Raw genomic sequence first — 14,111 nt, 5'->3', positions numbered from 1 at the left:
GTATATATAATATATAAATATTTATTTGCTATTTAATATCTAACGTTATTTAATCTACGACTGTAATTAATCAGATGGGCAGACAACACCGTTATTATATTATTTAAAAGCCATAATTTTTGCTTTGAAGGTGAGAAGTTAATTTGCTTTCTGCCGCATCAGTCACAACACGGAGTCGCGGTACAAAAGTCCTTGCAAAACAATTTAATTTTCACCTGAAATAATTTTTAAGTGCATTAAGAACGTACAGTTATAGAAAAACAAAATAATTTCTTAGTTGAAAATGGGTGCAAAGGATTCTCAAGTAACTAGCACACTGTGGGCCAGAATTTTGGAAAGAGTGGAAATACTTATTTGGGTGGTTAACCAGGCTTGTATTGGTTTCGTGACGATATATATGTTTTGGATATGTATATACCAAAACATGGACACCATGCAATTGCATGCTTTTCTAGTGACCCTTGGGGTAAGCGAATTCTAAACATAAAAAGCTAATACGTGAAAACCTCAAGTGATTTTTTTTTTTAATGTTGCAGTTCTCCCTACTAATGGCCGAGGGTATTATGTGTCACTATAGCATCAATCCGCTGACGAATGGTTTTAAACGCAAAGCTAAAACCACCATACATTGGGTGCTGCTGGCACTCGGCGGTGGCTGCGGAGTAGCCGGTTGTCTTGTGATGATTGTGATAGTGAAATTCCAGATGGATCAAATTCATAATCGTTTAGGTAAGCTAGTAGCAATATCTATATATAATATATACTAAACATCAGCTATAAATTTTCCCAATGCTTGTCTACGAACAGGTTTTGCTGCATTTATACTCTGCCTCGTCAGCATGTTATCAGGCTTGAGCGCTCTGTTTTCGAAAAATTTACGACGCATACTAAGTCCCTTATTTAATAAGGGCTTTCACAATTTAGTTGGCTTTGGCACGTTTGTAACGGCACTGCTTGCGCAATTCTACGGCTACGAGTTCTTCCATCACAGCATACTATGGTCCTTCGTAAGAGTATTGCAAGTGGTGACCCTTGTGTCGCTAGTGCTCACTTCGATCGGGCCTCTTAAGGCACTTTATAAGAAGATTACAAGTTTTTTCGAATAATAATCAGCACGTAGATTCTCAATTGAGTAGCTGCAAGTGTTATAAAGTTTAATAAGTATTATGCATTTTATTGTATTTATTGTTGTATTATATTATTTTTTATTGTTGTTATTAATTGTTAAGATAATTAGATTTAGATAATAAAAGTGTTTTATTAATAGTATTTGATAAAAGTCAAGGCTTTTTACTTAACTAAATTAATAGCCAAGGTTTTCGAAGATCTACCTTATCAGTGTGGTTTTAGACCTGGAAAATCAACAACCGACCAGATATTCACCACGCACCAAATCTTGGAAAAGACCCGTGAAAGGAGAATCGACATTCGAGCTGCAGAACTTAATCGAGCAAGTACAATCTTTTATAAGAGTGCTGCTGGCACTCAACACCCGCGCCGTTAGTTCTGTTTTCTCCAGACTGGACTGGCAGTGAACGAGGGCAAAGCGAAATATCTCCTGTCATCAAACAAATAGTCGTCACACTCGCGACTAGCCACCCACATCCCTGTTGACAGGCATAACTTCGAAGTTGTAAATAATATCGTCTATCTTGGAACCAGCATCAACTCCAACAACAACGTCAGCTTTGAAATCCAAAGCAAGGCACTCGAGAAGTAAAGTCCGCTCTCGATGAACAAAGACCTACCTCTATAACTCACCAAACTCTATAAGTTTCCGTCCTGCTATACGGTACAGAGGCATAAACGATGACAATATCTGATGAGTCAACGTTATGAGTTTTCGAGAGAAAGGTTCTGCGGAAGATGTATGGTTCTTTACACGTTAGCCACGGCGAATACCGCATTCGATGGAATGATGAGCTGTATAAGATGTATGCCGACATTGACTCAGTTCAAGCGAATTAAGAGACAGCGGCTACGTTGGTCATGCCATACGTACGAATGAAAATACTCCAGCTGTGAAAGTTTTCGACGCAATACCCGTCGGGTAAAACAGAGGAAGATCTCCACTCCGTTAGAAAGACCAAGTGGAGAAGGACCTGGCTTCGCTTGGAATCTCCAATTGGCTCCACGCTGCGAACAGAAGAAACGACTGGCGCGCAGTTTATAACTCGGGTATAATAACGTAAGCGGTGTCTACGCCAGTAAAGAAGAAGTTTTCGAAGATATATATTTAATATTGACCCATGTAGTTTCGATAGGTTACTTCTCCGTTTTTTTTTTTTTTGTACATAATGGTTCTTAAGGCCATTAAAAACAAGACCCCTTTTATATTGACGGGAAGTACATTAAAGTCAATAAAAAAATGTATGTTTTATTAAAAAAAGGTTAATTGTTTATTGAAAATTTGTATTAAGATTTATTTTATAAACATTTTTCTTTAATTTTGTAAATGTTTGTTACATTTTTTTTTAATTTTTATTATATTTCCTAAATTTTTTTAAAGTTCTTTTAATTTTTAAACTTGTTTTTGTTTCATTTTTTTTTTTATTAAAAAAGAAAAATATTTACTTATTGAAATATTGTATTAAATTTTGCACAATCTGGTTTTTAAATTTTTTCTTTTGTTTAATTATAATTTTAATGTTTAATTATAATTTTTTAATTCTTAAGTATGAATAAAATTACATTAAAGTATGTATTTAGTTTTTGTTTAATATTTTTTTATTAACAAATTTTTTCACCAAATAAGACACATGAAAAATTGTTTTTATCCTAAACGGAAGTATAGTCGTTTTCACTTGTGTCGATCGCTTAAAAAATATATCCACCAAACAAGCATTGCACTCTAAAATCTTTGTATTCTAACCAAGGTAATAGTTTTGATTGAAACCTTTCTGGTTTATTATATTCTCATTAATAGCTGAGACTCTTTGTACGGATATACATAATTAAGTGCACGCACCAAAACTGTTTGCGTTCAATCACCGTTTTCATTGATCATCGATCGGAAATGCTTATTGTCCGCAATAGTCAGCTGTTAATTACTTTCACGTTTGGTTCGTATAACTTGCATTCACTTAAGGCGCCAAATTCTCATTTGCTTACAACACGATCACGCTTCTCACATAAATACATTTTTTACTTACCACTGCCTGCCACGGAATCTCTAGTAGATACTTTTTGGTAATTTTGGCAATTTTGAACTAAATTATATGTTATAAATCACAGTTTTTTATTATCACACCAACAAAGCCACTTCAAATATAAATTTATATTAGATTAAACGCTTTCGCGCACAAATGACTTACTCTTGTTGAGTTTGTAACACGACTGATTTGGCTGAGCGCTCCTTTCAAGCCACAAATATTCACTTTCAATTCATTTACAACAATAAAATAAGAAAAAAAGTGTTTGACTCATTTGAAAAGCTCACTGCAGTCACGGCCACGTTGTATACATTGAACTTTTTCAAAGAATCGGCTAAACTTGTACGCAGAATATCACGAACGAAGTGACGTCACGATCCAGCTTCGCTGCGGCCAGTTAGCGCTGGATTGGGAAACCCCCAGCTATTTGGATGAATTAACGAAATTGTGCAATAAAACAACACAGATAAACCAAATTGGTGACGTTATCAAATTGTTTAATGTATTGTTATGTATTGCCCGTGAGAAAAAGATATGGAAAACTTCAATAATGCTATGTTTACATTAAAACTTTATCATAATAATTAAATTAAAATTTATTATGCCAGTATTCAAATTTGACTAGGACTGATCCATTTAAACTGGGCACGCATGTTTTTTATGTTCGTGCGAAGTCTGATCTCCATATGTAGATTAGGTTAGATTATGAGATCGATTCTTAAAGGTATCTCACTGGGACAGCCGGTTCGTTTATGTCTTCTAGTTCGCCGAAGGTAATACTGATGAAAAACTGGATAATGGAGGAGAAAGGGCCTGTATATTTTCGTCTCATCCCTCCTCCATCTAACTTTGACAACTTGCTTACACGATTTTTTGCCTTACCTCATGAATATCTATCGTCTAGTAAGTCCCCAGTGTCTAGTAAATGCAAAGTGTCTGGCAAGATGAACTTTTTTAAGATCTCCATGTATGGTGTATGTTTGATAGCTGTTTGTTTACGACGCGAATGGCAATTTTTATCACGAAGAAATAAAAATGTAAAAAATTTTCTTGTAGTATTATGGCATTTTACAAAAAGTTAATATTTCTCGTCTTTTCCTTTTAAATTGTTTTTGATGAAATGAAATTTTGAGAAGTTTATGGAGACGATGCTGTATCAGTTTGTCTAGCACAACAATGGTTCGCTCGCTTCCGTTCTGGAAATTTAGCTGTGAAAGATGCAGCTCGCTCTGGTCGACTTATGGAAAAGATTGACCAGGACCATCCCATAAGCAGGCACGACATCGCTTACGAACTTAACATTCATCATCGAACGATTTTGAACCATTTAAAAACGGCTGTCTACAAAATTAAGCTCGATGTTTGGGCACCACATGAATTGCGTTCTTTTGCTTTAACGAAATGAAATCGAACCATTTCTGAATGATAACAAGAGACGAAAAGTGGATCAAATACGACAATAATATGCGAAAAATATCATGGCCCAAGGGTGGTGAAGCTCAACAAATGGTCGCAAAGCCAGAATTGAGGCCGGGAGGGAGGGATTGCAAAGGAATCATCGGCTTTGAGCTGCTCCAGCCTGGACGAATGACATTTTACTGCCAACAACTGATAAGGATGAAGAAAGCAATCAAAACGGTCAGAACTGATCAACAGAAAGGGCTTCGTCTTGCAGAACTTCGTTAATGGAGTAAAGTTGGCTTTAAGGGAAGTCTGTGAAAATTACTTGTCACAGTTTTTCGCCGAGAAACCAGAAAAATTTTACCCTAGTGGAAGAATGACATAAAGTGGTCGATCAAAATGGTACATATTTGATTCATTAAAGTTCACTGGGTATGTTTTTGCGAGGAGAAAATTATTTTCAGTTTCAACATTTTTAACTCAAAACCATTTCAGAAGCTAATCACTATTGCTACTTATGCATTTTATGTTAGTTATTTGATTGTTTTTCCATTTAAACTCATAAAAGTGCTACTTAAAGTATTATGTGTTTAATTATTATGCTATTAAAATGGAATTTAACTAAGAATATTATTTGCTGTAAACACGTGATTGCATGTATTGAACTACAAAGTTTAGGATTTGCCAATTCATCTACAAAAACTCTGGTTTTTCGTGAGCTAATTCAATAATTATATAGTTATTTACTAACATACATCTGAATTTACGGTTGGCAAGTACAGCACATTCGAATTTTGCTAATTATTGCGAAAATTAAACAAAATGAGAAACAAATTGGAGGTAAAACACTCAGTCAATGTCAAATCGCATTCGCTTTGTACTCACAAACGATATTTTGAAAGTAAAATCTGTATATGCATATATGCAAGTAGATATATACAATATATCATTTTATTGCGCATTCACTCAGGAGTATAGATCAGTGCTTTGGACAGCACCAAAGTTTCGTTTAAACAAGCACACGCAATGATCTACATAGAAGTTGTGCTTACAAAAACTGTATAGCTGCAAAGTAAGTCAAGAGACCACAAAAGCCATATTTAGAGCTGCATCTAACAGTGTAATTGAGGCAACATATTTTTTTGCACATATTTAAGCTCAAAAAACTATTAGCTTAATGTCACATAAAGGTCAAATAGCTGAAATCCGCCCCTGGAATTTTACTTTGCGTTTTTATCTATGCAAAATTTTGTGATTCGTTTAGAAATTCAAATTTAGTTCGTAATATACATAGAAGACCCCGTAAGTGTGTATTTGTATGCCTAAACTACATACATTTACCTCAAGTGCTGTATCTACCAGTCGAGTGTCTTGCTAAAAAGTATGTAAGGGGTGATCCATTTCGAGGTTCCCTACATTTTAAAAGAAAAACACAGAAACTTCAAATTTTATGGGGAATGTTTATTACCATTCGAAACAAAATTCTCTGACATTTATTTTTTGAAGATTATCTCTTTCGAATGTTGGCCGCGGCTACGTCTCAGATGGTCCATCCGTTGCATCCAATTTTCGATGACTCATTTGAACATTTGGACTGGTAACTGGCTTTACGGCCAAGGCCTGAATCGAACCGAAATTGTCCGCATAGACTTTAAACTACATATCCCCACATGAAATAGAAAACGCGAAATTGTCGGAAGTGTTATCGCAATAAATCAATCTATTAATGGGATGTGAAGGAAGTGACGCCGTCTTGTTAAAACCAAATGTCACCGAGATAACGACAATCAATTTCAGCCATCAAATAGACAGTTGTCGTGGTGTTGTTTTTTATGGGGGCGTAAGCTTTCGTTGATTTTGAAATATTGTTGAATAATGAAGACACGTTGTTCTACCGGGTAACTCTCTATTTTTGCTAAGCTTAAAACTGTCAGAAAGAAATTTGTTTTGAGGTTGTCAAAATCAAATTTATATCTTGCGCTAATTTTGGGACACCCTGTATTTGATTCTACACGATTATCACAGGAAAAACACAATTCCGATATTTATAACTTATCAAAAAACGTGCATCGAAGACGTCCGCAAGTTTTCGAAACTCTTCGATTCGTCATTACTCACTTGGCATAGACGGACTCTTAATGGTACTCATATTTTTGATAACATATCATTTTTTGATAACCAAATACAATTCAGTCGGTGACATTTATCGGTTTATTGTTGGACATAAAATAATTAAGACAGACAGACGCATGTATAAACCTGACCTTTATAATGGGAACTGGTGTAGCTGACCGTGAAAATGTAGGAATCTGCATAAAACGTGATAATTGAACAATTAGCGTCCTCTCCTTGCGAGAACCTTTTCAATCAACCAACCAATGCTTCTTATAAATGGGAATTAATTTCCTAAAGATAGCGACTTCCGTTTCTAAAAGCCTTGGTACAGTTAGTTTTGGGCGGGGAAAGAGCTAAAGCTCACCTCAAAAGTACCTCATTATCAGGACAGTAGATTTAAACACAACGGATAAAATACAATTTTTTTAAATCATCTTTATTATAGACAACAGTTTTTTGAAGGTGATCGATCTCTCGGTGGACGAATTATCCGTTAAGCTTTAAGGCTTGAAAAGCAAACTAAAAAGGATGTGGCTATTGATTGAAAACGTATTTTAACTTTACTTTAACGTTATAAATCAATGCCCTCATAATCTAAGCCCAGTACCTACATACATACATATATGCGAAGTCGAAAAGTACCTGTGAACTACTCACGCTGTCAAAAGATTAGTTCAGAAGCTAAAAAGTTCAATGACAATCTCCCTGTTTTACTGTAAATATTTATATTATGACTTTGTTTATTATTACACGTGCACGTGCATGAAAACCGGTTTTTAAGATTAACGCTTTTTCAGTTTGTAATTTCGCATATTACATCCACACATGATTAATTAGTGAAAAATGTATTTAATTGTTACTTCCTAAATGTGGTTAATTTAAACACGCGCACGATTTTTGTTAGAGGAGAATAGGATTATCACTTAAACTACTTATTTTCTTACTCAGAGTGGTTCCTCACACGCATTTTACCTTCTCCAACAAGATTCAACCTAGTTCATTAAAGTATTCTTAAAAATTTTTAAAGGATTGAAAACTAACTGAAAGAAGCTGTCGTGTGTACTACATATGTATATACATACCTACATGCAAACGAACAGTTTATATACAGCGTATACCAATAAGACGTGACGTGATTCGTGGCGGTCATATTTCTTCATGGGTCAATGTCACTATGTCAATGTGTTCAGTGAAGTTTGTCATGCCATCATGTCACGTCATTTTTTAGTACAGCGGTTAGAAATTGTTCAAGAATATTACGCATATTTTGTGGTTGGATTTGGCTCTTCGTCGAATAAGACAGCGTTTGGACGCTGGATGACTTTAAGCGAAATATCAGCTTCTCAGATGAGACCAATTTCTCGCTTAAAGGTTTCGTAAACAAACAAATCGCCATTAGGTTGAGTCAAATCATCATGTAGTGCAGCAAACGCAATTGCATACCTAAAAAGTTTGCCGTTTGTTGCTAATTGTGATACGGCGGCGTCATCGGGCCTTTGACCTTGACCGAATTTTTCATCCGAAATTAATGAACGCGACATGGACGATCTCTATTTCCAAGAAGCCGGAGCGTCGCCTCATGTTTCACTTCTAAACATGGAAACACTGCGTGCAAAGTTTGGCAACTCGTCAATTTCGAGATATGGCCCAGTCAAATGACCGCCAAGTTCATGCAATTTAATGCTCTGGACTATTTTCTCAAGGGTTATGTTAAATCAAATGTTTACGTCATTCAAGCAGAAACTTCCGAGGAGCTCAAAGACAACATTCAACGCACTATCTCCAACCGAAATGCTTAACCGGGCTGTTGAAAATTGTCGTAGACGGGTGGTTATGGCCAAGATTTTGTTAAAATCTTAAATTACATAAAATTATCTGCATAATAAAAAAAAAGCAAACAAACCCTATTTTCACCAAATTTTCTATTTAATTCTAAATCCTCACGTTCTTGTTGGTAGTCCCTATATTGGCACATGAAAACAAACTAAAAGTTTATAATATGTATAAAGGTGCATATGTAAATTTCTATATCTATTTTGATTCCTTTCTACTTGGGTAAACAACCGCACCCCTAAATGGAATATTAAATTACTGTACTTGTACAAAAAAATTCGCGGCTACAACAGTGTAGTACTATTAAGTTCACATGTTTAACAAAAACCACAGATATTGAATCTGAAAATGCCTTTAGTCATAGCTCTAGTATTATATACTTCAGTTCTAATACCCTGTACGGATTACCACAATTTTTGACTCAGAACGAAACGTTGTAGACACTATGAAATATACATATATGCACTATATAATAATGATCGTAACAAATAGAGTCCACTTAGCCATGCCCGACTGTCCTTATACATATTATATATGGGGACTAGTCTATCAGTGATTGAGATAGCGATCTTAAAATTTTCACACGCTGCTCATTTGTCAAAACCACCACTATGGGACCATTATGGCATAGAGTTCCTACTGATCGATTAAAATTTAGTCTTTATGCAAAAAACATCCATATTTTACATGAATTAGAATATCGGGAAAAAATTGTTCAGGTCGGCATACAGCATATAAATACATATAAGTATGTAGATGCCATTCAAGTTGGCCGATAAAAATCTTCATTAAATCTATTTTTCCTTATCTTATTTCGACTTGAAGATTGTGTATGTCAAACAAACGTGCATAGAAAGAACTACCAAAACGCTTTCCGTTGAATTATAGCTAACTGGATGTAGGCATATACTATTAAATGCCGGAAGAAATACAGCTGTAGAGGGTATTTTTTCCACAGTGCAGGCGAAGTTAACTTTTTTCATATTTTTCAGTTGTGTTAGGGAAAATTCAGTTCAACTTTAAAGGTTAAGTAATTACAACAACCTTTGCGGTTGACAAGCCATAAAATATAGCTGAAAATAAACGTGCGAACTAACAAAAGAAAATGTTCCTGTTACCTAGAGGTATGTCCAAAATGTGATATTTACTACACGAGTAACTCGATTTTTCAATATAGAAATAGAATTTTTAAGATGAACGTGCCGAAAGAATTGAGATAGGATAAAGACTCTCTTTTAATTATTCTCCTTACTGGTTAATGGATATATAGATGTCGATTTCAAATCACGAGATATCGGATTGAAATCATATTCTAGTATAGTTAGGAATAAATGGATTTTACATCTTGTAATAGAGATATATGTATACGTTTATATCATTCTTGGGTTGGTAGGAGAAAAGCATTATTCTGTTGTTTTTTTTTTTTTCTTTTTTTGTGCTCTGTCGTATATCTCATACAACTCATCGTTCTATCGAATGCGGTATTAACCGTGGCCAATGCACAAAGAACCGTAAATCTTCCGCAGAACCTTTCTCTCGAAGCTCGTAATGTCGACTCATCGCCTCTGCACTATACAGCAGGAAGGGAATAATGAGTGACTTATAGATTTTGGTCTTTGTTCCTCGAGGGAGGACTTTTCTTCTCAATTGTCTACGCCGTCCGAAGTAGCACTTGTTCGCAAGAGTTATTCTATTGGATTTCGAAACTGTCATTGTTGTTGCTGGTAATGCTGCTTTCAAGATAGACGAAATTATGCACGACTTCGAAGTTATGACTGTCAACAGTGACGTAGGAGCCAAGTGTCGAGTGCAACGACTGTTTGTTTGATGACATGAGATATTTCGTTTTGCCCTCGTTCACTGCCAGACCCATTTGCTCCTTACCAATGATATTTTATTTTAAATTATATTCTCTTCATTTTCGTAACATTTTTACTGACATTGTCGCAACACACCTAATGCAAAGACCTGCCGCCACATGTGGGTAAATCACCACTTAGCTAAATTCTGTGTAATTTTTATAAAACCCGATTGCTTGTTTGTTTACGTTCTACATTTATGTGTACGCTTGTCAGTCTGTGCCTTATTCTTATTACTAATTTTGCGAAAACTTGTTTGGATTTTAATTAATAAGGTTAACAACAAAGCGAATCGGTTGCCGAGAGAGACCGGCGGCTGAGATCTGTTGACTCGCGAAGCTTATCAGTGCACTTGCAACAGTCGCGGTGGGTGGATGAGCAATTTTTACATAATATAAATGTTATTAAATTTTTATATTTTTATTGTGGCGTGCAAGTGCAAATTGCTCTGCATTCATATAATCTAATAAGAATAATTATTTTATTGGCAATATTTGTGCGAAAAACACGCGCCGAGCGAGTTCTTTGTTATGTGTAATTGTGGGAAATCCTCAACCTTTTGTCGCGATTATCAAAAATTCAGTGGAAAATATCACTTGTAAGAGATATACGCAATAATGGTTATGATATACATACATATGTACACAATTATTCCATGGAATTGAGCTATATTTAAATAACATACGTTTAAATGTGTCGTATAAATGTGGGTGTCCGTGTGTGTCCAATGCAAATTCGTTATAAAGTTATAGTTGTGATATGAAGCATATGAACCGTAAACTATTTACTGTTATTTGGCGACAATATTCACCAATATCCACCACATCTTCAGAAATTAGTATACAGTAGGATTTTCAATTGCTGAAATTTTCTTTCCATGTTTGATAAAATAAATATTGGGTAGTCGAAAAAGTCTTTTCGTATTTCTAATCAAATTTCAACATTTTTTATATTTATACTAATAAATAAATAAACAAATACCTCTGTACCATTTTAGTCGACCACTATTTGCGATTTTTCGGCTAGAGATATTATTCCATCAGTGAAAATCGAAATTTCGAAATTTCCAGAACGGAATCGAGCAAACCATTGTTTTGACAACTGATACAGCATCGTCTCCATAAACTTCAGAAATTTCATTGGTGGTTTGCGAGGTACTCTTCCCTTTTTTTATACAAAAATTTCAAAAAATAGTGAATTTCTTCATAATTTTCACACGTTTTTGAACAGCTGTAATTCTTTTTCAGCTTCCCCGAATTACATTTTTTTGGTTAAATGAAGCTTAAAATCTCAGCTTTCCAACACTATATGATATGACACAATGAGATACAAGACTGCAATGACATCTATTAATAAAATACGGAAAGACTATTTCGACAAAGAAAATGGAATTAATAATTAAATCGACATAAATCATGATCCCAAATTTGAAAAAATAATTCTTGCAGATGAAAAAAATATATTAGTTTAAATTATACCGTATTGCGAACTTAAAGCCGATCGATCAAGCATAGTTTCTTACAATATTTTACCGTTCACTTCGCTTTGAAGATATTTGCTTCAATATCACCAACACTAAAATAAAAACGGTGAAAATTAAAAAATATTCGAAACGTGGAAACGGTTTGCACGCGCCGGTTGTTGGAAAAAAGTGAACAATGTGAAATTAAAAAAAAAGAAACAGTGGAACTATATAATAGAATTGAATGAATAATTTTGTATAAAATGAAGCATCAAGCTTAAAGCGATCATTTGGATGACGAACTGTATACTCAGATAAACAGATATGCAAATTTATTTACCATGAATATTTGTATATGTATGTATGTATGTACCTCCTTTGTGTTTGTATGTAGCACAAGATTAGCGTATGACGCCTCGTAAGCGGCCCATTTCCTAGTACTCAGCTACAATAACAATTTTTCAATTCTTGTGGATGCGATTGTACATGCATCTGTTTGCACATACTTACATATGTATGTGTGTATTCGACTCTCTGATGTGTCCACATTCGTATTTATCTTTTGCAAAATTGAATTCGTTTCGCTGTAATCATTTGTAAAGCAACAACAATTAAACACGTGACATCTTTTGTATGCTGCTTAGCCGAACGCAAAAAGCTTACAATTTCCTTGAAATAAAATATTTACCTATAGCGTGTGTATGTGTAAACACTGTGTAACAAATTTATAAAAAAGGTGTTATATTTTTTGAAAATATGCACTAGGGACCAGAATCTATCATTTTACAAACCAAAAACAACATAGCAGAATAAAACCTTTCTAAAGAGAAGATAAAATTACAAAAACGAAAGGAGTAGTAGCTTTCGAGAAATGTGGTTGTATTTTAAAAGTTAAAAATTTAATGTTTTTTGGAAAAAATACTAGGGTGCTCTGAGGTCGGGAAGAAGACTCTCCTCTAGTGTTGTTGAATTTAAAGAGTCAAAAACGTTATATCTCGACTTCTAGCAAAACTACACGTTCTACGAAATAAAGTTTAATAGTCAAGTTGTAGGCTTGTGTTAACGTCTCTTTTACATAACCTTACAATTTGTGTAAAAAATTCAAATAAATAAGTTTTTGGTTTTTTCTTTCACGAAACTTGTGGTAAAATTACTTGTTTACACATGTGCCATAAGCTATAATTTTTGTGAGTTAAAATAGATATTTTTTCACTTCATATTGGCTTAATTCGGAAAAATACCAATTTTAAATCCAAAATTTTAACGACAAAATATGTCATTCCGCAGACTTTATGTTTGTTGAAATCTCTACTTTATGAATTTTTCAACATATTTAAAAACAATCTTAAAATTCTTTTGGTGGTGAGTTAAGCTTTTCCATGGGTTTCCTCGCTTAATAAACAGGAAATGTTCAACAATTTTATTCTCATATAAAAAATTAAATATTTGATTCGAATTTTTTTATTGTTACCATCATATTAACAAAGAAATTCTAAAATTTTTGGAAAACAATATTTTAAACTCGGGCATTGGGGAATAAGATCGGAAAGAAGATGTGCCCGCTTTGGCAGGATAACTCTTTACAGGACTATCTGAAGTGAAAAAAACAAGTAAGGAAGGGCTAAGTTCGGGTGTCACCGAACATTTTATACTCTCGCATGATAAAGTGATAATCGAGATTTCAGGCGTGGTTGTGAACCGATTTCACCCATATTTGATACATGTCATCAAGGTGTTAAGAAAATATTATATACAAATTTCATTGAAATCGGTCGAGTACTTCCTGAGATATGATTTTTGGTCCATAAGTGGGCGACGCTACGCCCATTTTCAATTTAAAAAAAAAAGCCTGGATGCAGCTTCCTTCTGACATTTCTTCCGTAAAATTTASTGTTTCTGACGTTTTTTGTTAGTCGGTTAACGCACAGTGATTTTCAACATAACCTTTGTATGGGAGGTGGGCGTGGTTATTATCCGATTTCTTCCATTTTTGAACTGTATATGGAAATGCCTAAAAGAAACGACTATATACAGTTTGGTTGACATAGCTATAGTAGTTTTCGATACATGTACAAAAGAGTTAGTAGGGGGCGGGGCCACGCCCACTTTTCCAAAAAAATTACGTCCAAATATGTCCCTCCCTAATTCGATCCTTTGTGCTAAATTTCATTTTAATATCTTTATTTATGGCTTAGTTATGACACTTTATAAGTTTTCAGTTTCCGCCATTTTGTTTGCGTGGTAGTTTGCCGATTTTGTCCATCTTCGAACTTAACCTTCTAATAGAGC

General features: G+C 34.5%; 3 protein-coding genes across 5 annotated transcripts in view; 2 read left to right on the top strand and 1 right to left on the bottom strand.

Moving 5' to 3' along the window:
- Window positions 1-13,448, bottom strand: part of LOC108972615 — a 16,657-nt gene extending 3,209 nt beyond the window's left edge. Inside the window, exon 1 of one of the 2 annotated variants that reach the window (XM_018939266.1) lies at window positions 11,893-13,448. The gene's annotated coding sequence lies outside the window, so the exon portion shown is untranslated. Of the gene's footprint in view, window positions 1-3,152; window positions 3,311-11,892 lie in introns of those variants that run through there. The other variant, XM_018939265.1, reaches the window with a different exon arrangement.
- Window positions 284-1,149, top strand: LOC108972614. The gene is made up of 3 exons (XM_018939264.1): window positions 284-466; window positions 537-729; window positions 808-1,149. The coding sequence occupies exons 1-3, from the start codon at window positions 284-286 to the stop codon at window positions 1,104-1,106; spliced, it is 675 nt and encodes a 224-aa protein (XP_018794809.1). The 3' UTR covers window positions 1,107-1,149.
- Window positions 10,718-14,111, top strand: part of LOC108972613 — a 10,112-nt gene continuing 6,718 nt past the window's right edge. For both annotated transcript variants that reach the window (XM_018939263.1, XM_018939262.1), the window contains exon 1: window positions 10,718-10,958. The gene's annotated coding sequence lies outside the window, so the exon portion shown is untranslated. The remainder of the gene's footprint in view (window positions 10,959-14,111) is intronic.

The sequence above is a fragment of the Bactrocera latifrons genome, unplaced genomic scaffold (genome assembly GCF_001853355.1).
Source record: "Bactrocera latifrons isolate USDA-ARS-PBARC rearing strain unplaced genomic scaffold, ASM185335v1 scaffold_41, whole genome shotgun sequence".
Classification (NCBI taxonomy): domain Eukaryota; kingdom Metazoa; phylum Arthropoda; class Insecta; order Diptera; family Tephritidae; genus Bactrocera; species Bactrocera latifrons.
The sequence above is the reverse complement of the archived record's forward strand: the minus strand, read 5'-3'. Positions and strand labels throughout refer to the sequence as shown.

Excerpts from the sequence above, each read along its gene's own strand:
- LOC108972614 (XM_018939264.1), top strand. The coding sequence starts at position 284 with ATGGGTGCAAAGGATTCTCAAGTAACTAGCACACTGTGGGCCAGAATT. Across the intron at positions 467-536 it reads CTTTTCTAGTGACCCTTGGG|TTCTCCCTACTAATGGCCGA; the intron begins GTAAGCGAATTC and ends TTAATGTTGCAG. Across the intron at positions 730-807 it reads TCAAATTCATAATCGTTTAG|GTTTTGCTGCATTTATACTC; the intron begins GTAAGCTAGTAG and ends GTCTACGAACAG.